Source organism: Hemitrygon akajei, chromosome 25 (genome assembly GCF_048418815.1).
Source record: "Hemitrygon akajei chromosome 25, sHemAka1.3, whole genome shotgun sequence".
NCBI classification, from domain to species: domain Eukaryota; kingdom Metazoa; phylum Chordata; class Chondrichthyes; order Myliobatiformes; family Dasyatidae; genus Hemitrygon; species Hemitrygon akajei.
The window spans coordinates 41472515-41497270 of record NC_133148.1 but is presented as its reverse complement, the minus strand read 5'-3'; the positions used below and the strand labels follow the sequence as shown (position 1 = coordinate 41497270).

Here is a 24756-nt window from a genome sequence, read left to right as displayed (position 1 = left end):
TGCAGCCTCAGAGCCCAGTTCTATACAGCATTTGGACTCCTGTGGGAGAATGTTTCAAAATTTGCGTTTCTGCCGTGCAATATGTTGCAGCAAAGCAGCTGGGAGGCCTGCGCTCGAAGTCCTTGGGGACGGCCATTTTATCACAGCCCCCAAAGGTCCTCATTATGCTTCATTACACCATTTGCCACCATGCTCCCTGTAGCCATGCCTAAAGGGCAATGTGGAGCCACAGTAGGCCTATCCTCTCACCCTGACCTGCTGACTTACACAGGGTCAAGCGCTGTTAATGCGGAACTACAGCTGTTCCCTCAGCCCAGTGCAAACAGCTCCTTTATCCAATGTTTCGCAAATCTTATTAGAATTGTAAAGCGCATTTCTCTGCTCTAGCTCTCTTGTGCTGGTTAGTTACCATGAGAAAGCCTTTGAACACATACACCAGAAGGCTCATTTAAGCATGGAAGGCATTTTGCATTTACAGTGCATGCTCCAACTAGACAGTGAGTTATCTTCAGACTGAACTCTAATGTTGCTTGAGTAAAAATTGCTTTTCTTTAAATGCACAAGAAAGGTAACACACACCTCCTGTTTACACATCGGATTTCCAAAGGTCACAAGTTCACATGGTAGCTGAACAGGTATTCAAACACCAGAGTTTTGTTTATGTGCTTGTACCTGTTTCATCATCAGCTCTAATTACCTTTAAATTTTATTACCGAAGTCCTCAGTTTCTCCAGTTTTACTAAGACAGGTGATTTGAGCTTTGTGTTATTCTGTTGGAAATTGGATTAAGACTGCCTTCACCCCCCTGTGTAAATACCATAAATGGAACCCAGGACCCCTGCAGTGGGGTTTTGTCCATATCACAAAGAAATATAATGGGATGCTTATACCGAGACCAGGAGGTGTAATGCAGACCCCGTATCTGAAATTTGCATAGACAGATTGAGCAGAACTGACCCTGTTAAGTTGCACACTCTCAGTGGGGCAGCTCGGCTGTAGAAATATTTTTGGCCATACACAATGCAAATATTCAGATGGGCCAATTTTTTCCCATCCAGTATTTTCCCCCTTCCTGTCCTGAAGCCAATAACTCAACCTTACTGCAGACACCTGGCCAAGTACCCAATCTTTTCAGGCATGTCTAGACAGTGAGTATCAGCAGGTCACTCTACTGCAAAACACAGCTCAATGACAGATCCTCTCATCCGATGTCCACAGACTCTTAAACATCTGATGGTGATATATTCAGTAATAGGATTTCTATCGGATTGATACAACACTATGAAATAGCACTCAAACTTGTCACTGGTGCAGCTAATTCAAGACAAAAAAAAGCAAAGCATTTATGATTCTAGAACAGGGTTACCAATCTTTTTATGCCACAGACCCCTATCATCAACTGAGGAGTCCACGGACCCCAGGCTGGGAATCCCTGCTGTAGAGCATCAAAAAGTACTTTACCATTTAACAAAGTATATTTAATGTTTAATACCAGAGAGCATGCATCGAAGGTGAGAGGGGAAAGATTCGATGAGGACATGAGAGTTAAGTTTTTTTTACTCAGAGTTGTGGATGCCTGGGATGCTCTGCCTGGTATGGTGGTAGAGGCAAATACATTAAAGGCTTTTAAGACACGTTTAGATAGGTACATGAATATGAGAAAGATGGAGGGATGTGTAGGTAGGAGGGATTCGTTTTGGGTTTCTTAAAAAAATTACTATTTAGCTGGTTCAACACAATTTTGTGGGCCAAAGGGCCTGTTCCTGTGCCGTACTCTTCTATGTTCTATAATCCATTTTCATATTTTCTTATCAGAAATCATTTCATTTCAATCCCTAACTAATTTTCTCTGTAACCTTTTGTCCCAATATTCTCATAAACTCCCCAGACTGACTGGCAATTTACAGCAAATGCGGGATGTGAGAGAAAACCCACGCAGTCACATGGAGATCAGACAGCAATGTAAAACATGTGGAGTCAAGAGGTTCAAGAAAAGGCAAAGCGATAATAACTAGATTATTCTAACAGTTGGTCGGTAGTGAAACTGTTCAATCTATTTCATTGGAATTTTGTTTACAGCATCTATGAAAATAAGTAGAATTCTGTTTAAAGTCTCATCTTTGATGCATCAGGATAAGATGAGCTGAGTTAAACTACTGGACTGGGATTTAAATCTAAATGAGCCCAATGTTATCAGATTAATCACAGAAGACCATTGGCGCCCATGGACTGAACTAAGTCATACACATTCTACAGAAAACATGCGACAGTCAGTACCTGCACTTGAGGTGAAAGCTACTAACAGGAAGCAATATGGTTATATGAACATCACAAATCGCGTGTAACAGCATCCACTGCAGTGGCACGGTTCCAGTTTAATGTTTGCAAGATATGGAATGCTTGATATATTACATTTTTGAGAACTGATTTAGAGAAATTCAAATTGAGGAACGGATTTTCAAGGTGACTTAGGAAACAAAGGTTCCTGTATGACCGAAGTTTGAAATTAAGCTGAATGATTTAACTTTGATTACTTGGGAATACCAACATTTGGGCACCACGGTGGTGTAGCTCCCCCCCCCAACCCCCACGTGCAAAATATAAAACACAAAATCAAAAAAAGGCATATTTCAGTACAGTTCAGCTCAGTGTTCATGATCTGAAAGCCACCGAGATTAAAAAATCACCCAAGAATAGTAACAAAAAAGAGCGACCAGAACTAGAACACATGGTAAACCTGACAGTCCAATCTACAATCTATGTTGATTAAAACATTGCTCTGGCACCATCCACCAATTTCCACTCATAGTCCAAAGGCATATCGGTTAGAAGGTTAACTGGTCATTGTAAATTGATCTATTAAATGGGTGACTTGCTGGGCAGTACGGCTTGTTGGACCTGAAGGACCTGTACTGTGCTTTATCTCTAAATTTAAAATTTAAAAGATAATCTAGCTGGGACTATCAATGATAACAAGCAAACATCTTAAACCAAGGAATTCTATTCTTTGTATTCCTGCAGTCAGCTCTATTTGATTAACCCAGTTTCCCTAACTCATACTCCGACCTGTAGCAGAGATGTCACAGCTTGAATGCCTATTTTAAAAAAACAATACTAAGATGTGTGTTAAATGTTGGCCCTCCAGTCACACAGGACAACATTTATTGCACAATGATTAAGCACCATGCAGACAGACACACATCTCGGTTTGATCATTTCATGTTAATCTATTAAAACAATTCATCTCGTTTTAATCATAGTATTAATCTGTAGGTAATTAATATGCAAATGGAAAGGATTTTGCTAACAATGAGGAGTGATTAATTAGTTGGGTGGTTTTGTTCTGTGGCCAGTTAAATTTTATTTATGAGCATTTTGTTCTTGTCTGGATGTTAACAGTAAGGAAACTGAGACTTCAAATAGTAGCCAGAATGCTTGAGCCTGTGTGTGCCAATATTTATTACCAGCAGAATAACACACAGCAATTTTGTTCTTTTCTGAAGTCAAGCCGCTTGAACCATGTTATTATTACTTGTAGTGATTGTGCAGCCAGCAGTTTTTCCCTCTATGTTAGAGCGACCATTTCTCTGAAAACAGAAGTCGAACAACAAAAAAGGTGTCAAGTACAGATGCTGCCTCTACACCAACAGACAGAGACTGCTCGGCTCAAGTCCCCATGGCTTTTGTCCAAACACAGATAAAGGCATGAATTAGTAAGGCGAGGTGAGAGAGGCTGACTTTGGCATTAGGATACAAGGAAAAAAGCAGTTGCGTCCACTTGTCCCCTCATGCCTGCTTTGGCATTTACTATGATCTCATACTGATCTTAATGCCATTTTGTTTATTTATTTAGAGATATAGCACAGAGTAAGTCCTTCCAGTCCTTTGAGTCACGCCACCCAGAAACCCACCAACAACCCCCCCATTAAACCCTAGCCTAATCAATTATCTACAGTACTGTGCAAAAGTCTTAGGCATTGTACTATATATTATGTCTCTTGTTACCAAACAACACTTAATACAACTGTACAAAGTAATACAAAGCTAAGTACTCTTATTTCTGTTTCCCAATTACCTTACTAGTTTAACCAATGTCCAGTATTACAGAAGTCTGTGTGTGTGTGTGTGTGTGTGTGTGCGCACGCGCGCCTAAGTCTTTTGCACAGTACTGTACTAATATGAAAGATGACAGTAGATAATTCCACAGCACTGTACAAATCCTCATTCATTATAGATGCCAGTGATATTAATGTCCGGCCATGCAGAACACAGATTGAATGATAAAAACTAAAATCATGTAAAGATCATGGGGTGCTATGAACAAAAGGGCATAGGTTTAAGATTAGAGGCGACAGATTTAAAAGAGACATGACGGGCAGCCTCTTCATGCAAGGGGCGGTGCATATTTGAAGTGAACTGCCAGAAATATGAGGGGTGATTGATAAGTTTGTGGCCTAAGGTAGAAGGAGTCAATTTTAGAAAACCTAGCACATTTATTTTTCAACATAGTTCCCTCCTACATTTGCACATTTAGTCCAGTGGTCGTGGAGCATACGGATCTGCAGGTCAACTCTTTGAGTGATTGGAGAGACTTGTTCTAGAGCAGCTCCGGCCTATGGTTAGGCCACACTAAGACTCCCTCCAGTTCACCTACCAGCCCTGACTAGGAGTTGAGGATGCCATCGTAGGTCTGCTGAACCTTGTCTACGCCCACCTGGACAAGCCGGCGAGCACTGTGAGGGTCATGTTTTTTGACTTCTCCAATACGTTCAACACCATCCGCCCTGCTCTGCTGGGTGAGAAGCTGACAGTGACGCAGGTGGATGCTTCCCTGGTGTCATGGATTATTGATTACCTGACTGGCAGACCACAGTACGTGCGCTTGCAACACTGTGTGTCAGACAGAGTGGTCAGCAGCACTGGGGCTCCACAGGGGACTTTCCTGTCTCCCTTTCTCCTCACCATCTACACCTCGGACTTCAACTACAACACAGAGTCTTGCCATCTTCAGGAGTGTGGATGAGGAGTGTGGGGACTGGGGTCCCGGAGTGTGGATGAGGAGTGTGGGAACTGGGGTCTCGGAGTATGGGAACTGGGGTCCCGGAGTGTGGATGAGGAGTGTGGGGACTGGGGTCTCGGGAGTGTGGGAACTGGGGTCCCGGAGTGTGGGAACTGGGGTTCTGGAGTGTGGATGAGGAGTGTGGGAACTGGCATCTCGGAGTGTGGAAACTGGGGTCTCGGAGTGTGGGAACTGGGGTCTCAGAGTGTGGATGAGGAGTGTGGGGACTGTGGGAACTGGGGTCCCGGAGTGTGGAAACTGGGGTCTCGGAGTGTGGATGAGGAGTGTGGGGACTGGGGTCTCAGAGTGTGGGAACTGGGGTCCCGGAGTGTGGAAACTGGGGTCTCGGAGTGTGGGAACTGGCGTCTCGGAGTGTGGGAACTGGGGTCCCGGAGTGTGGAAACTGGGGTCCCGGAGTGTGGAAACTGGGGTTGCGGAGTGTGGATGAGGAGTGTGGGGACTGGGGTCTCGGAGTGTGGGAACTGGGGACCCGGAGTGTGGAAACTGGGGTCTCGGAGTGTGGGGACTGGGGTCTCAGAGTGTGGATGAGGAGTGTGGGGACTGGGGTCTCGGAGTGTGGGAACTGGGGTCCCGGAGTGTGGAAACTGGGGTTTCGGAGTGTGGGGACTGGGGTCTCGGAGTGTGGGAACTGGGGTCTCGGAGTATGGGAACTGGGGTCCTGGAGTGTGGATGAGGAGTGTGGGGACTGGGGTCTCGGGAGTGTGGGAACTGGGGTCTCGGAGTATGGGAACTGGGGTCCTGGAGTGTGGATGCGGAGTGTGGGGACTGGGGTCTCGGGAGTGTGGGAACTGGGGTCCCGGAGTGTGGGAACTGGGGTTCTGGAGTGTGGATGAGGAGTGTGGGAACTGGCATCTCGGAGTGTGGAAACTGGGGTCTCGGAGTGTGGAAACTGGGGTCTCGGAGTGTGGAAACTGGGGTGTCGGAGTGTGGATGAGGAGTTTGGAAACTGGGGTCTCGGAGTGTGGGGACTGGGGTCCTGGAGTGTGGATGAGGAGTGTGGAAACTGGGGTCTCGGAGTGTGGATGAGGAGTGTGGAAACTGGGGTCTCGGAGTGTGGATGAGGAGTGTGTGAACTGGGGTCCCGGAGTGTGGATGAGGAGTGTGGGGACTGGGGTCTCGGAGTGTGGATGAGGAGTGTGGGGACTGGGGTCTCGGAGTGTGGATGAGGAGTGTGTGAACTGGGGTCCCGGAGTGTGGATGAGGAGTGTGGGGACTGTGGTCTCGGAGTGTGGATGAGGAGTGTGGAAACTGGGGTCCCGGAGTGTGGATGAGGAGTGTGTGAACTGGGGTCCCGGAGTGTGGATGAGGAGTGTGGGGACTGGGGTCTCGGAGTGTGGATGAGGAGTGTGGGGACTGGGGTCCCGGAGTGTGGATGAGGAGTGTGGTGACTGGAGTCTCGGAGTGTGGATGAGGAGTGTGGGGACTGGGGTCTCGGAGTGTGGATGAGGAGTGTGGTGACTGGAGTCTCGGAGTGTGAATGAGGAGTGTGGTGACTGGGGTGTCGGAGTGTGGATGAGGAGTGGGGACTGGGGTCTCGGAGTGTGGATGAGGAGTGTGGGCACTGGGGTCCCAGAGTGTGGATGAAGGGTGTGGGGACTGGGGTCCTGGAGTGTGAATGAGGAGTGCGGGGACTGGGGTCCCGGAGTGTGGATGAGGAGTGTGGGGACTGGGGTCCCGGAGTGTGGGAACTGGGGTCCCGGAGTGTGGTTGAGGAGTGTGGGAATTGGGGTCCCGGAGTGTGGGGACTGGGGTCCCGGAGTGTGGATGAGGAGTGTGGGGACTGGCGTCCCGGAGTGTGGATGAGGAGTGTGGGAACTGGGGTCCCGGAGTGTGGATGAGGAGTGTGGGGACTGGTGTCCCGGAGTGTGGATGAAGAGTGTGGGGACTGGGGTCCTGGAGTGTGGATGAATGGGGTCCCGGAGTGTGGTTGAGGAGTGTGGGAATTGGGGTCCCGGAGTGTGGGGACTGGGGTCCCGGAGTGTGGATGAGGAGTGTGGGGACTGGCGTCCCGGAGTGTGGATGAAGAGTGTGGGAACTGGGGTCCCGGAGTGTGGTTGAGGAGTGTGGGAATTGGGGTCCCGGAGTGTGGGGACTGGGGTCCCGGAGTGTGGATGAGGAGTGTGGGGACTGGCGTCCCGGAGTGTGGATGAGGAGTGTGGGAACTGGGGTCCCGGAGTGTGGATGAGGAGTGTGGGGACTGGTGTCCCGTAGTGTGGATGAGGAGTGTGGTGACTGGGCTCTCGGAGTGTGGATGAGGAGTGTGGGGACTGGGGTCTCAGAGTGTGGATGAGGAGTGTGGGGACTGGGGTCTCGGAGTGTGGGAACTGGGGTCCCGGAGTGTGGAAACTGGGGTCTCGGAGTGTGGGGACTGGGGTCTCGGAGTGTGGGAACTGGGGTCTCGGAGTATGGGAACTGGGGTCCCGGAGTGTGGATGAGGAGTGTGGGGACTGGGGTCTCGGGAGTGTGGGAACTGGGGTCCCGGAGTGTGGGAACTGGGGTTCTGGAGTGTGGATGAGGAGTTTGGGAACTGGCATCTCGGAGTGTGGAAACTGGGGTCTCGAAGTGTGGAAACTGGGGTCTCGGAGTGTGGAAACTGGGGTCTCGGAGTGTGGATGAGGAGTGTGGGGACTGGGGTCCCGGAGTGTGGATGAGGAGTGTGGGGACTGGGGTTCCCGAGTGTGGAAGAGTAGTGTGGGAACTGGAGTCCCGGAGTGTGGATGAGGAGTGTGGGGACTGGGGTCCCGGAGTGTGGGAACTGGGGTCCCGGAGTGTGGATGAGGAGTGTGGGGACTGGGGTCTCGGAGTGTGGATGAGGAGTGTGGTGACTGGGGTCCCGGAGTGTGGATGAGAAGTGTGGGAACTGGGGTCCCGGAGTGTGGATGAGGAGTGTGGGGACTGGGGTCCCGGAGTGTGGATGAGGAGTGTGGTGACTGGGGTCCCGGAGTGTGGATGAGGAGTGTGGGGACTGACGTCCCGGAGTGTGGATGAGGAGTGTGGGAACTGGGGTCCCGGAGTGTGGATGAGGAGTGTGGGCACTGGGGTCCCGGAGTGTGGATGAAGGGTGTGGGGACTGGGGTCCTGGAGTGTGGTTGAGGAGTGTGGGAACTGGGATCCCGGAGTGTGGATGAGGAGTGTGGGGACTGGGGTCTCAAGAGTGTGGATGAGGAGTGTGGGAACTGGGATCCCGGAGTGTGGATGAGGAGTGTGGGGACTGGGGTCTCAAGAGTGTGGATGAGGAGTGTGGGGACTGGGGTCTCAAGAGTGTGGATGAGGAGTGTGGGGACTGGGGTCCCGGAGTGTGGGAACTGGGGTCCCGGAGTGTGGTTGAGGAGTGTGGGAATTGGGGTCCCGGAGTGTGGGGACTGGGGTCCCGGAGTGTGGATGAGGAGTGTGGGGACTGGGGTCCCGGAGTGTGGATGAGGAGTGTGGGAACTGGGGTCCCGGAGTGTGGATGAGGAGTGTGGGGACTGGTGTCCCGGAGTGTGGATGAAGAGTGTGGGGACTGGGGTCCCGGAGTGTGGATGAAGAGTGTGGGAACTGGGGTCCCGGAGTGTGGATGAGGAGTGTGGTGACTGGGGTGTCGGAGTGTGGATGAGGAGTGGGGACTGGGGTCTCGGAGTGTGGATGAGGAGTGTGGGGACTGTGGTCTCGGAGTGTGGATGAGGAGTGTGGGGACTGGGGTCCCGGAGTGTGGTGACTGGAGTCTCGGAGTGTGGATGAGGAGTGTGGGGACTGGGGTCCCGTAGTGTGGATGAGGAGTGTGGTGACTGGGGTGTCGGAGTGTGGATGAGGAGTGTGGTGACTGGGGTCTCAGAGTGTGGGGACTGGGGTCTCGGAGTGTGGATGAGTATGGGAACTGGGGTCCCAGGGAGATTTTTTATCATTAAAACTTGTGGCAAGCTGTCATCAGATTCGTCTGGAGATCCAAGATGAAGCAGGTCAGACGGACCACCATGCACAAGCCCCTGGACAACTGGGGCAAAAACGTCCCCAATGTCACCCTCACCCTAATGGCCAGCTTCGTGTGTCGCTGCATCATGTTGTGTGTGGATCCCAGGTACGTGGGCACTAAGTACCACTATGTGCCCAGGTTCTAGCTGTCGCCCTGGCTACAAAGGATGGGCCTGGCCCCTTTACTGCACAACACCCCTGTCAGCTGATCGTTGCCGCCATACCTGTCCTTCGTAGAAGTTCTTTCACGTCAACGCCTTTGATCACAGGGCCATCAGGCAGTGGTCAGCACGTAAGGTCCTGCAGGCACTGCAGAAGGATGTGATGGATGCTCAGTTGGTTCCCTAAACAGACCGTCCAGTTCATCTGGCAAAATGCCTCATCGCCAGACCTCACCAACAGGCACCAAGACCTCGCCTGGCTGGCGGTGAGAGGGGCCCTCCCAGTCCGATCCCTCCTGTACGCCCGGAACGTCGTCTCCACACCCCTCTGCCCACAGGAGGACTGCAGTGAGGAGGACTCGGTGACCCACCTCTTTGCACACTGTGGGTTCGCAGAGAAGGTGTGGAGGATGATGGAAAGGACAGTGTCGAGGTTCATCCCCAGCAGCTGCGTGACAGAGGACTCTCTGATCTATGGGCTGCTCCCAGGGACGCACACCGAGACCAACATCCGGTGCTGCTGGCAGATCATCAACTCGGTGAAAGACGCTCTTTGGTCGGCCCGAAACCTGATGGTCTACCAGCACATGGAGTTGTCTGTGGGGGAATGCTGCCGACTGGCACCTTCTCGGCTGCAGGAGTACGTGCTGAGGGACGCACTCAAACTCGGTGAAGCCACCACAAGGGCCCGGTGGGGAAGGACCACAGTATAGGGTTCTTCTCCCACGGGAGGTGTGGGGTAGGGTTGGGGTGTATACCCCTGAACAAGGGAATGTAAATATGGAAAAACAGAGTGCCTCATGGGTGGCGAAAAGTGTGAAAATGTAAAGACCGCAATGGAACCAGTTGTAAAGGATTGAAAGTCATTGAATGGTTTATTGTATATAATTTTATTTTTAAATAAAGTATATTTTGTTTAAAAAAAAGCTGTTAATTTAAGCCATATATTTTTTACAAACCCCTTTTACAGTTAACTACAGAAAATGCCTTTTCTGAAACACTACAGAGGAGATGTTCACCAGGAGCTCCAACAGTGTGATGAAACCTGACATGGCATATCCATGCACCTACAAGAGAACTGATAGCAGTGGTACTTTAAATTATATTTAAATACTTGATTGCAATATGCCCTGGAAAACCCATTTTCATTAAAGGAAAACAAAATTAAACAAATGGTAGGTCTGATTTAAGTTAATCACAAATTCTGGAAGCAGTAATTCAAGAGAAACTGGAAACTAAGAAAATAGAGCGCAAAATTTCAGGTGAAAAGATCATGCTTAACAAGCTGAGTTCTTTAAGGTGCTGAGAAACATGGTTAGTAAATGTAGCAGATGCGGTGTATGTTAACTCTCAGAAAACCCATGACAAATTATCACTGGGCAGACTGTTCAGGAATAAGAGATGTGAAATTTTAAGAGAAGGGTTACAAATTGGATTAAAACTTGCTGAGAAGGCAGGAAATAAAGGAGATTTTTTCCCCAGAGTGGTTGGAACTGAGAAACTGTCCCAAACACAAAAGATTCGGCAGATGCTGGAAATCCAGAGCAACACACACAAAATGCTAGAGGAACTCAGCAAGCCAACAGCATCCATAGAGGGGAATAAACAGTCGACTTTTCAGGATGAGACCGTTCCATCAGGACATGAAGGGTCTCGGCCTGAAATGTTGACTGCTTACTCTTTTCCATAACTGCTGCCTGACCTGCTGAGTTCCTCCAGCATTTTGTGTGTGGTGCTGCAGATGACAGGTGGAAGAGGCAAAGGGCTGGAGAAGAACGAATCTGATAAGAGAGGAGTGTCCCAAGGACTGCTTTGACTTCTATTTACAAGGTGTGTTAATGACTTTGACGTGTGGCTATAAAGATGTGTGAATGCTGGCAAACTATTTTAGAACAGGGAGAATGAAAAACTCGATTGATTAGATGGCGGAACAGGATGAAAGCTGACTCTAAAAGTGGATTGGTAAAGCCTCCCTTTTCATAGTTATCCACTGAATTGGGGAAAGACCAGTGACGTGGAAAAGCAAATGAACTTTGAATTCAGGGTCACAGAGCATTAAGTATAGTACCTCAAATTAAGTTACATTCTCCGACATCTTGGAATGTATTAGTTAGCAGCTTTCATTTTCATACATCTTAGGATGAAAAAACTGCAAGTGTTTGGCAAACTAGAGCAGCAATTGATCTATGTGTTAGTACGCATCCCAGGGAATAGCCCACAGATCAGAGATTTCTGTGTTGTGTAGCACCACAACATCAACAACTCATTGTACATCCTTTCCCAGACTGATCTGGCAAATGCACAGTGAGGTGCAACAATTGTCTCATCCACCCTGCAGCTATACTGAAGGCAGCGTGTGTTTGGATTAAGGTGCTGACCCTGTATAAAGGTCTAACAAGGAGAATCATACTAACCAATGCCTTGATGCATATTTCTAAATATCCTTTGCCACCTCAACTGCTTTAGCAACAAAGAAGTATCTTCCTTTCCTTTTTCACCATTTAATGACTGTTCAATCACCTCCAACAAACCCCGCTAGGTTCAATACACCTCCCTAAAGGAATATAGATGCATTATTGCTCTTTCACCTACACCATCCTTCCACCTCTGATTCAGTTTCCAGCTGAAAGAGTAGTTTACTTCTTTGGTGCCCACAATGGTGACACAGGTGACATTAAATGCTGATGAGACCATAAGACATAGGAGTAGTATTAGACTATTTGGCGCATCAAGTCTGCTCCACCATTTCATCATGGCTGATCCATCATTCCTTTCAACCCCATTCTCTTGGCTTTTTCCCATAATCTATAACGCCCTGACAAAGCAAGAACCAGTTAACCTCCGCTTTAAATACACCCAATGACATGACCTCCACAGTCGCCAGTGGCAATTAATTCCACAGATTCACCATCGTCTTTCTAAAGAAATTCCTTCTCAGTTCTGTTCTAAAGGGATGTCCTTCTGAGGCTGCAACCTCTGGTCTTCGAATCCCCCACTAGAGGAAACAACCTCTTCAGATCCATTCTATCTAGGCCGTTCAATATTCGGTTTCAATGAGATCACCCCTTCATTCTTCTAAGCTCCAGTGAGTACACACCCAGAGCTATCCAACACTCCTCATAAGCATTGCCTGTTCAGTATGCTTGATCTCTGGGTGCTTGAAGCTCTAATTTCCCACCCACCTTTACTCCGACTTCACCTTCCGATGCACTTAGACCCCACGTTGAGGTTACAATGTAGTTATTCAATTCTTCATTGAAATTTTTAGAAATGACAAAAATTCATTCTAAACAACACTTAAAACTTCTCAAGAGTGGCCGGTGATACAGTAAACTTTCAATCATCAATGAGAGTGCTTTACATGGGCTCTGAGCCACTCACAGCCTATTAGTTCACCCTCTGCCTCCCTTGCGTGTGTAAACGTTCTTGCTTCCTCACCAACTTATCCCATCTTTTCACCTATAATGTCTGGAAAATGGCTTGCAACTTCCAGTGAGGGTAGTACACCTAAGATGTCTAGGAAAAGCCTTAGCATGAATGTGAAACTCCTAGGATTTCAGGCGGAACCAGTCATCCAAAACGTCGTTGAACTGGCCAGTGAAGCGGGATTAGAGGATGTTAATGATGGCGATGTTGAAGAGTTACTCATGGTGAGAGCCTTAATAATGAACAGCTTTGAGAATTGGCAGAACAACTCACCCTGGGTGAATCTGAGGACTCGGATGTAGAAGAGGAAACACCAGAATTCCTCAGCACTGGCATTACCAGGATCACACAAATCATGACCAGTTCATCGATAATGACCCTGACCGGGACCGAAGCAATAAGGCAAAGAGAGGAGTTCTCGACATGATTTCCTGATACCAAGAACTGCTTTATAAGAAGAAACTTAAGAAAACGCAGTCAAATCTTGATGTCTACTTGAAGAGGAAGCCAAAGCTAGAGGAGGACCACACAGCTGGTCCCTCCTGTGAGATGTAACCAACACCGTGTCCCTCTGCTGTTGCTGCAATGTATTGGTGCTCCACTGATGTACAGGTTAGGCCTATTTGTGTGCTTGTTACTCCATGAATTACTGTGTGTACATAAAATAATATATCATATATTTCAGATTTGATTTTTTTTTAAATCAGGCACACATAATGTTATAATGACCCCATGTAGTGCTGATTTACATAGCATCCGTAGTGTTAAGCTGGGTCTGAGTGTACTGTTCTAACGAACAATGTGCTTTAATCTTTTGGATGTGCACCAAGTTCAACAATTTCAGGTCATAACTGATTATTCTCAGATGGCACAGCAATTTCTGGTAATTATTCAGATGTTTAGTTTTCTTTTGTTTCTTGGCCCGTGGCTGCCCCCTGTGGTCAGACTCTATGCTTTTTACATTCATTCCCTGCTCCCTTCCATCCTATCATAGACCTTTCCTTTTATTTTATTTTCCCCTGTCCCTCACTCCCACATCCATCTATTTCCTTGTTATATATTTTTTATCCCGTTGTAAAATATCAACAAAGAATAACCTGACATGGACTTCTGCTTGTTTTGTTTTGCCTACATTTCCACCACTTTTAGTTTTTACTTCAAACTATCAGAAAGCAAATTAAATTACTACATAGAATCACTGAGCAGCGACAGGCTTGAGAAAATCTGTAAGACTACACAGCAATTTGACAATTAAAATTACAAAATAATGACAGGAAAATTACTTTGTGATGCTTTTAAATGGGTCGCTAGATATCTACAGTACTGGTTATTTCATAGATGTGTCATGTTCAATAATATGAAATATCTTCACAACTAATGCACAAAATAATTCATGGGTACATCTACGGCACCATTCTCTGAACCAGCACTGAGTTTGCTCACCTAGTCTTTACCTTTGAAATTTTAGGTCCAAATCATGTACACAATTGAAATCAACCCTGGTCTCATGTTCCTTTCCACCAGAGCTTCAATCACACTCGAGTTCACAGCTTGTAACTATTGCTTCACTGTGTCCTTACTCTCCAAAACTTTTTTGTCCCACTTCTGACCAAGTACAATGGCCTTAACTCTTTAAAAACTCTCCCGCACAGTTTCCCGTCGTCATCAGATATGGTGGACAATCACCACCACAGACGGATGGATAAGCTCAAGGAAGCTCATCAGTTATTTAGCCAGGTAGCAATGCATGGCATATCATTAACACTTTATCTCATATTTCCCACACCCAAAATATTTTTGTAGTTATTACAGGATTACTTTTGTGTCCCCAGAGTTTGTTAACTGAGGGATAGGTGTAGACTACACACTTGTTTAACAGCCAATCAAATGCCACAAAAACTTAGGTAAAATCTGGGGAAGGGCAGCACAGTAGAGTAGTGGTTAGCACAACGCTATACAGTACTAACGACTGCTGCTTGTAAAGAATTTGTGCTTTCTCCCCGTGACCACGTGCGTTTCCTCTAGGTGCTCTGGTTTTCTCCCAGTCCAGAGAACGTACCAGTTTGTAGGTTAATTGGTTATGTAAATTTTCCCATGATTAGGCTGAGATTAACTTCTATTTATTTATTGATTGACTGATTGACTGAGATACAGTGCAGAATAGGCTATTCCAGCTTCTCAATTAAATTGGGGGATTGCTGGTTGGCGTGGCTCAGAGTGAAGGGGAGGAAAGGAAAGGGAGGGAAGAATGGATGGATAAAGAAATAAATAAGAATATGGGAAGAATAAAATGAGATTAATGTAGGTTTGTTTAAATGAGCTGCTGGTGGCCAGAGATGAGGAGGAATTTCTTTATTCAGTGGGTAGTGAATCTGTGGAATTCATTGCCACAGATGGTTGTGGAAGCCAAGTCTTTTGGAACATTTAAAGTGGAGATTGATAACCACTTGATTAGTAAAAATGTCAAAGGTTACAGGGAGAAGGCAGGAAAATAGGGTTGAGAGGAATAATAAATCAGCCAAGACAGAATGTTAGAGCAGATTCATGGGCTGGGTGGCTTAATTCTACTCCTATGTCTCAAACAATGAAGCAACTTTGTAAATGTGGCCAGGTAGCAACTCTCACAAAGCTGCACTTTAAGGATGCATCTTCCTGAAGTATTTGTCCTGATGTCTCAATTTCAAGGTGTTGCTCAAGTGTCCATCTTCTCGGTACAATGTGAGTAGATCTGATTGATGGTTGATTTTCAGGTCATTTGATGCAAGTACATTACTGAATTATGGTCATAAAAATGTCCCTGATAGCTTTCCATTCTCCTCACTCAGTTGGCTGCAGAAAACATCCAATAAGGGCAGGATGCTCAAAGGTTAATTTTCAATCTGTTTCAAATTATTTGATGCCAAACTGATCTGCTGAAAGGAGAATCATTCTCCATTTGAGCTCCAAGTATTGTGGAAGAACTTGCCTGCACAATTGAATAAATTGCCAACAATGTGCAGATTAAGAGAAAATAATTAATGGGTGTAAATTAGTGGTCACCAATCTTTTTAAGTCCAAGATCCCTTACCTTGGCCTTAGTGAAAGGCAAGATCGACCCCAGATCAATTAGTTACACGCATGCGCACCAGGGCAGAAAAGACCGGAAGTAAAACCCAGCAACCCAGAAGTAGAAATAATGTATGTACACCAGGGGTACCCACCCTTTCTTGCACCACGGACCAGCTTAATATTGACAATTCCTGTGGACCGGCCGAAGGGGGGGGGGGGGGGGGGGGGTGTTAAACATGACAGGAATACAACCATACTTGAAGCAGGTACCTTATGTCCAGTCTATTCCGCAATTTAGTTTTTGTGGCTCTCAGCACTTAGCTTCTGTCTCGCTTGTTCATGTTTTTTCCGCTGGAAAAAAACTCAACAGGTTTGTCTTTAAGTGCGGGCTGCTTGGACTCAAGGTGCCGAAGAAGTTTTGAGGGCTTCATTGTCTCATTAGACAGCCTCCGGGCCCAAACTCCAGCCTCCCACCTGCCTGCCACCTTGGCCAAGTGTGGCTGGTCATAGGTGGGGTGAGAGGACAAGGTAAGGACCAGAGGTGCCGGGGCCGCGGCAGTCGCAGTCCAGAGAGAGAGAGAGCGACCGACCGAGCGAGTGCGACAGGACGCACGCCCGCCTCCCCCCTCGTAGGATCTATCAGCCAACAAAAGTTTGACTTGAGGGATGACATTCAGTAGATTGCAGCGAGGTCTGAAACCCTGAGCCTGAATTAGGTCATCTGCGAAAATTTTAGCACCGGGTTCCCCACGAACATTTGGTGTGCTAAACAGGTTCAGAGGCAGCGCCCATCTGTCTGCGCTCCAGGCCGGTAGCAACGGCACTTCCCGCCGGCCACCCGAGGCCAACCAGTGATCCCTGGTGCAAGGGTATCACTGCATTTAGGCGACTGATGGCCTCGCATGGGTTCAAGTTCAACAGTGGGCATGACAGGGAATGAGGAAAGGTGCAGCTAACTCATATCGTCTCCTCGTAGCCCGATGGTTTGGGACCACTGAAGTACACTGTGTAGTGTGTGGCGGGGGAGCTACACGCATGTGCACTGGGCAGAAAGAACGGAACTAAAACCCCGCAACCTGGAAACAATCTCTCAACAGTATTTGTGTATTTATTTTTCTTTTTTTTCGGTATCTACTGGGAAAGTCTCACAGATCGACCAGTCGATTGCGATCGACGGGTTGGCAACCACTAGTGTAAAGAAACAAAAAAATTGTCCTGTCTACATAACATAGGCACTAGCTGATTATATTGCTCTATAAAATGTTAGAAAAACTGAGCCTCCAGAATGGAAAGGGCCCGAGTCTGTAATTGTTCTTCGGCTGCCACATAATTGCAATTTAATTATTAAAAAGACATTCTGCAGATTCACTACAGATATCCAATTCTGAACACAAGACTGGGTCTCTGGGAAACATAAAACAAAGATAAAATCTGTAGATGTTGGTAATCCAAGTATAACATTCTGTAAGGTTTCACTGCTAATGTAATAGTTTCTCTGTAGCTGCAATGTTTGGGTTATGACTAGAGATAATGGGGGGTTTGGAATGAGCACCATCCAACGAGAAGCACGTTGTTTTTTCTTGTGGGTCTGACAGCAGGGATTTTGCGGTCTTTTGTTGGCGAAAGATGAAGAGAGATGACATGAGTGGAGAGGGTTGGTAGACCGCCAGACGGAGTGGATTTAGAGCGAGGGTCTGAAGGTCAGTGACGCTCGGAGGAGGTCGATGGGGAACGAATGGATGGAACCGTGAACTCCAACGTGCACATTAGACTGTTTCATTAAAATTGGCCCTTTTTCTTTTTATTTTCTTTACTAACCCTCTAGTCAGATTAAGATTTATAAAGTTCAATCATTTGATTGCATATGGTGTACTGTCTGATATTTTGCAGTTCCAATTTGTAACCAGGTAACACATCACGTAGCATTCACACAAATGAGATTTCTCAGTTTGGCTGGACCAGAGGCAGTCTTCTCTTAGACAAACGTATGCTGGCTGAACCTGAGGGTTACACAAGCAACACAGACTCGATGGGCTGAATGGCCTAATTCAGCTCCTATGTCTCATGGTCTTATTTCAGCTCAGGCATTGGTGTTCGGAATTCAACTCCTATGTCATATGTAAGGAAACTGTACATCCTCCCTGTCGAAGGTGTAGGCTTTCTCCGGGTGCTCCGATTTCTTTCCACACTCCAATGACGTATTGGCTAGTAGATCAATTGGTCATTTTAAATTGTCCTCTGATTAGGTTAGGGTTAAATCAGGAATTGCTGGGCGGTGTGACTTGAAAAGCAGGAAGGGCCTATTCCGGCTGTCTCTCTAACTAACTAACTGAATGAATGTCTAACTATAATACGAGCAGTGATTGATAAGATCGTGGCCTAAGGTAGAAGGAGTCAATTTTAGAAAACCTAGCACATTTATTTTTCAACATACTCCCCTCCTATATGTACACACTTAGTCCAGCGGTTGTGGAGCATACGGATCCCTTCTTTGTAGAAGTGGTCCACAGCAAGGGGGATTGACAAAATGCTGGAGGAACTCAGCAGGTTAAGCAGCATCTATGGAAAAGAGTAAAGTCAACGTTTTGGGCCAAAACCTTCTCACCATATCCTTTGATGCCTTAACGAATCAGAAACAGTCAACTTCTGCCCTAAATATACCCACGGACTTGGCCTCCACCATAGTCTGTGGCAGAGCATTCCACAGATTTACTACTCTCCAAAAAGTTAATTAAGACTACACATGAATTGGAATATGATGCACACTTCAATGTAGTTACAGTGGCATGCAAAAGTTTGGGCACCCCTAGTCAAAATTTCTGTTAATGTGAATAGCTAAGCGAGTAAAAGATTACCTGATTTCCAAAAGGCATGAAGTTAAAGATGACACATTTCTTTAATATTTTAAGCAAGATTACTTTTTTATTTCCATCTTTTACAGTTTCAAAGTAACAGGAAAGGAAAAGGGCCCAAAGCAAAAGTTTGGGCACCCTGCATGGTCAGTACTTAGTAACACCTCCTTTGGCAAGTATCACAGCTTGCAAATGCTTTCTGTAGCCAGCTAAGAGTCTTTCAATTCTTGTTTGGGGGATTTTCGCCCATTCTTCCTTGAAAAAGGCTTCTAGCTCTGTGAGATTCTTGGGCTGTCTTGCATGCACTGCATTTTTAAGGTCTATCCACAGATTTTCAATGATGTTTAGGTCGGGGGACTGTGAGGGCCATGGAAAAACCTTCAGCTTGCTCCTCTTGGGGTAGTCCATTGTGGATTTTGAAGCCATCCTCTTTTCATCTTCAGCGTTTTTACAGACAGCATGATGTTTGCTTCCAGAATTTGCTGGTATTTAATTGAATTCATTCTTCCCTCTACCAGTAAAATGTTTTCCGTGCCACTGGCTGCAACACAAGCTCAAAGCATGATCGATCCACTCCCGTGCTTAACAGTTGGAGAGGTGTTCTTTTCATGAAATTCCAAACCCTTTTTCTCCAAATATACCTTTGCTCATTGCGGCCAATAAAGTTCTATTTTAATTTCATCGGTCCACAGGTCTTGTTTCCAAAATGCATCAGGCTTATTTAGATTTTAAATAGGGTTTCTACATTTATAAAAACCAGTCGATCAAGTCTCAAAATACAATTCTCAAAAATACTTCAATGCTAAGTGGCAATACTTGACAACCAGAAATGAGTTATGTACACAGATCAGAAAAAAACATAAATCCCTTTCCTCATAAATCAGTGTTACAAGCAGCATTCTGCATTCCACATACTTCCCTGACAATGGATTTATTTTCTTGACACCTCTTTTATGTTGAAGATATAGTCCCAAAGAACATACTCTAGCACTTTGTCCAATAAGCTTCTTCAACAGGCATATGTTGAAAAGGAATGTTGCCCAGAACTTGATCTACACTGCCAAGTTGTCATTAAGGTTGCCCAAAGACCATCTCCAACAACAGAAAGACTAATCACAAACCACGACAGTCTAATTACTTATTTATATTATTTAGTGGAATAGGTCTTTCTGGCCCTTCAAAGTACACCATCCCAGCAGCCCCACAACAATTAACCCCAACCTAATCATGGGTAAATTTACAATGACCATATAACCTATCCGGTACATATTTGGACTCTGGGAGGAAACCATAACATTCAGGGAAAGCCCACATATTCCATGGGGAGGACATACAGAGACTCCTTACAAAATGGTACCCAAATTGAACAGCAAACTCCAGAACACCCCAAGCTGTAATAGCATTGCTCTAACTGCTACGCTATAAATTCTATAACATTTTTGTTGCTTAGTTTCCCAACATCATTATACTAGGGTGATCTCTACTGAATGGCAATTTTACCCAACCAACTGCTGTGATTGCAAGAGCTGATGAGTTACGCATGGCTAGTGACCCAACTTTTTCAAAGCCTTTGGAATACCTCCACTTGCCTGGGTGAACGCACTCCTACAAGAATCAAAAAGATTGACACCAACTAGGATAAGGCACATAGCCTGATCAACCATTATACATCCATAACATTCACTCCATCACCATCGTATCCAGGGTACAGGGTAGATGGCAGTAACACATTGAGGCTATTCTGATCACATCAATTGTAGAAGTAGCCAATACAATTAGGAGGGGGCAAACACTGCAGGCATATGGGATTGCAACACACACAAAACACTAGAAGAACTCAACAGGTCAGACAGCATCTATGGAAACGAGTAAACAGTCAACATTTTGAGCCGAGACCCTTCATCAGGACTGGAAAGGATATATGGGTGTTGCATAATGGCTTGGAGATGTATCACTATATATTGTTGGATATACATCCTACAATTCCAAAACAACGTGAAAATATCTTCACTATTTTCTTGAGATCAATCAAGCATGAACTTGCAAACAATAAATTAATAAAAAAATACTTTGCCATGAATAATTTCAAAGAACATTTCTCTTTCCCAGAGTATGGAAGCTAAAACCAACGTTACCCCTGGCCAAAATCTGCAATAACACACTTTTGTTCTAAATTCCAATTCTTTCATCAAATGATTAAGCTAGCTTTCTCAGTGATAAATACAACTTTAAAACTTCAATATCAGATTGATAAGTTGTCCCCTGAAGTCGTGCCTATAACTCTGAAAGTTTATTGTCTTGTTAAAATTGAGCACGTGGAAAGACAGTTTAGTCCCCACATTACTCCAAAGACTAGGAATAGCATTGAAGCAGACAGTTACTTAGGGAATTAGACCCGTAAAGTTACAAGGAGCAAAAACTTTAGACAGAAGGTCACATTCTCTCCTGAGCTCACAGAACACTTTTTATCTCACATTTCTAGGTCCATAACTATATTCTGCAAACTGTTCATTTTGCAAAGTTTAGAACTTTAAACACAGGACACAAGGAGTCCCAATTTCTTTATATATAAATCCCACTTTATCAGAGGGGACCATCTGTGATCAGAAGTAACATTTTCAATATTTATTAAATAATAAAAAAGGACAATTTGCTCAGATTGTGCCACTTAGGAAAATGAAACTTGCTTCTACATGCCAATACCAAGCTGAGCCCAGCAGTGTAAACAATTCCAAATTGATTTTACTCACCATTATCAAATTCATCTGGAATCTGTAGAGAAAAAAAACGAAAGAAGTGATCAGTTTATGCAGGCCGTTTACCAGCAGGTTGAGAGCACGCTACACCACAAACCCATTCTCCCAATTAAGATAGAAATTAATCTCCAAACATATGAATATTCAAACACATCTGTCAATGGTTGGGGAAGCAGCTGGTTCCCAAATCACCGTCAACACCCACACTGTAGCTGGAGTCTGATCTGCTGTTAAGCGGAGACTTTATTAGCAGCAGGCAGTAGAAGTCAATCCACATATTTATTCCCATATCCCGTTTTATCCTGAAGGCTTTGGCTCTTGTTAGGTTTACAAACTACTCATACAAGTGGATGTTCTTTGTTTTAAACACTGACTGCCCACGGCTATTTGTGGGCATGACTGCCAAGCCCAAACTCGTCTTTGCCCACCAGCGAAAAAAAGGCAAACACCGAATTACAATCAAGAGGCAAGAATATTACTGATTTTATCAATCCCTCCCGCAAGCCCTGGATCAATTGTGGTCCACTTATAGTTGTGGATAAAATTAGCTATCACAGCACAGACAAAAGTTAAATGGCACCTTTCATTTTGCACACTGGTTTGCATGACTTCATGCATTAGGCAGTCGCCAAACCATCAGCAGCTGTACTATAATTTAAAAGCCTAAAACTTAGAAGTAATGATAATTAATTAGAAACGGGAGCCTCAGAGGCAGAGATAAGAATTCATGCAGACAGTAAGGAAGTTGGTGAAGGTATTAGACAAATACACTACTTCAATCTTGATTGCAGAAAACAAAACATATCACAAATACTTGGATATCAAGGCTCTAAAGTAAGCAAATAATTGACCTGACACAAGATCATAAGATATAGGAGAATTAAGCCATTTGGCCCATCGAGTCTGCTCCACCATTACATCATGGCTGATCCATTTCCCTCTCAGCCCCAATCTCCCACCTTCTCCCCGTAACGCTTCATGCCCTGACTAATCAAGAATCTATTAACCACTGCCTTAAATATACATAAAGATTTGCCTTCCACAGCTGCTTGTGGCAAAGAATTCCACAGATTCACCACTCTCTGGCTAAAGAAATTCCTCTTCATCGCTAATTGGAATTCTAATTGGAGACCTCTCTAATCTGAGGCTGTGTCCTCTGGTCCCACCACAGGAAACATCCTCTCCACATCCACTCTACAGAGGTTTCTCAAAGTTTCATACGTTTCAATGAGATCACCCCCTCATTCTTCTGAATTCCAGTGAGTAGAGGCTCAAGGGCCATCAAATGCTCCCCATATGACAAACATTTCATTCTGGAATCATTTTCTGGAAATGAACATACTAAGATGTTGTAAGATTTTTAAACCACCCTGTGAATTTGCAGGCAGAAAATAGAACTCAACTGTTCATCTCTTGCAATAGAGAAAATAGCTTTGTATTATTAAAGAAATTTATAATCATTCATAGTCAATACAAGCTTAAGGAAGAGAAACACATACAAAATGCTGGAGAAACTCAGCAAGGGAAATGGTATTTAGCAAATCTATTAACACCTGAAGGTTCTGCCAGATGGGTGGATAAGGAGCCAAGGATTGAATATATTTCATATTTCAGAAGGCATTCATTCAATAAGATGCCACACAAGGAACAAATGATCAGAATCAGATTTAATATCACTGCCATATGTTGTGAAATCTGTTGTTATGCAACAGCTGTACATTGCAATACATAATAATGGAAAAACTGCAAATTACGGTATATATATAAAAGATAAATTTAATAAGTAGTGCAAAAAAGAGAGAGAAAAATACTGAGTTTGTGTTCATGGGTTCAATATCCATTCAGAAACTGGATGGGGGACAGGAAGAAAAAGTTAAAGTTAAAGTCTGTCCTGAGCCTTATAGGCTCATTAGCCAGTGCTTATGCCGGTTTCTGTGGCATGCAGTGACTGAGAGTACGAGACTCCCCCCGGATAGGATGCCAGTCTATCACAAGGTTAATCCCCAGCATTTTGCCGGTACCCATTTTCAGGTGAGTAGACTGGAGCAATGTGTGGTTAAGTGTCTTGCTATAACAAGCAGCCTCAGCTGGGGCTCAAAATCACGACCTTCAGATTGCTAGTCCAATGCCTTAACCACTTGGCCACACGCCACACAGACAGGAAGAAGCTTTTCTTAAATCGTTGAGTGTGTGTCTTCAGACTCCTATCCGATGGTAGCAATGAGAAGGGAGCACATCCTGGGTGATGGGGATCCTTTTTGAGGTACTGCTCCTTGAAGATGTCCTGGATGCTGGAGGGGCTAGAGCCCATGACAGAGCTGACTGAGTTCACAACTCTCTGCAGCTCATTTTGATCCTGTGCAATGCCCCCCCAACTCATACCAGATGGTGATACAGCCAGTTAGAATGCTCTCCATGGTACACCTGCAGAAATTTGCAAGTGTCTTTGGTGACACAACAAATCTCCTCAAACTTCTTATGAAATATAGCCACTGTTGTGCCTTCTTTGTAACTGCATGGTATGAAAATGGAATTGATACAGGATTCAACCAAGATCTTACTGAATGAACAGCAATATGATTTTGAATAGCCAGATGGCCTCCAACTCTTATTATTGCAAATGGTGTAATTTTCTAAACCAAGAAACAGTTGTCATGGGTTTACAGAAGTGTAATTATCAAATAAGCAGCATTATTCAAAAATATCTGCCAGAGACAGACTAACAGTTATGGTGAAAACCACAGAACTGTGTGGAACAACACACACAAAATGCTGGTGGAACGCAGCAGGCCAGGCAGCATCCATAGGAATAAGTACAGTCGATATTTCAGCCTGCTGCGTTCCACCAACATTTTGTGTGTGTTGACTGAATTTCCAGCATCTGCAGATTTCCTTGTGTTTGCATTTTGGAACTGTGTGTGGATTTATGGCAAGTATAGTCTGAAAACGCTTTATCAAGAGAGAGCATGTTGAATCATTTTTTGGAATAATTCTTCCAGCAATTGTCATCCTTAATTCAACACAGATGCATTGTTAATCATTCCAGTCATTGAGATGGAGTGATAATTCTCTGACTATAAAAGTCGAAAAAATCAGTAAGGCAGCTTCTGTTATGGCTCAAAGAAATTCAGTGGTTCCTGGAAATTCATGTGTATGAAAGATCAGCTGGCAGGGACATTTGCAGACATTTTTAATCCCTTCCTGTTTCAATCTGAGATTCCCACCTGCTATGAGAAAATTACTATCAAGATAAAACAAGATAACGTGCCTTAATGACTACTGCCCAGTGGCTCAAACATCCACTATCACAAAATGCTTTGAGAGTTTGGTCAGAACTCCAGCCTCCCAGTCAACATCGAAACAGCTCTACAGCAGACACTGTCTCCCTGGTCCTGCACTCACCTCTGGAGCAGAGGACTCACCTCTGTTAGTCCACTGTTTATTGACTGCAGCTCCACCTTCAATACTATAATTACATAAAA

General features: G+C 45.2%; 1 protein-coding gene across 1 annotated transcript in view; it reads right to left on the bottom strand.

The window, feature by feature from the left end:
* timm50 (translocase of inner mitochondrial membrane 50 homolog (S. cerevisiae)) overlaps positions 1-24756 on the bottom strand; it is a 155105-nt gene that overhangs the window by 69134 nt on the left and 61215 nt on the right. Inside the window, exon 3 of the mRNA XM_073029385.1 lies at positions 21269-21290. Within this exon, the coding sequence (XP_072885486.1) occupies positions 21269-21290 (22 nt within the window). The remainder of the gene's footprint in view (positions 1-21268; positions 21291-24756) is intronic.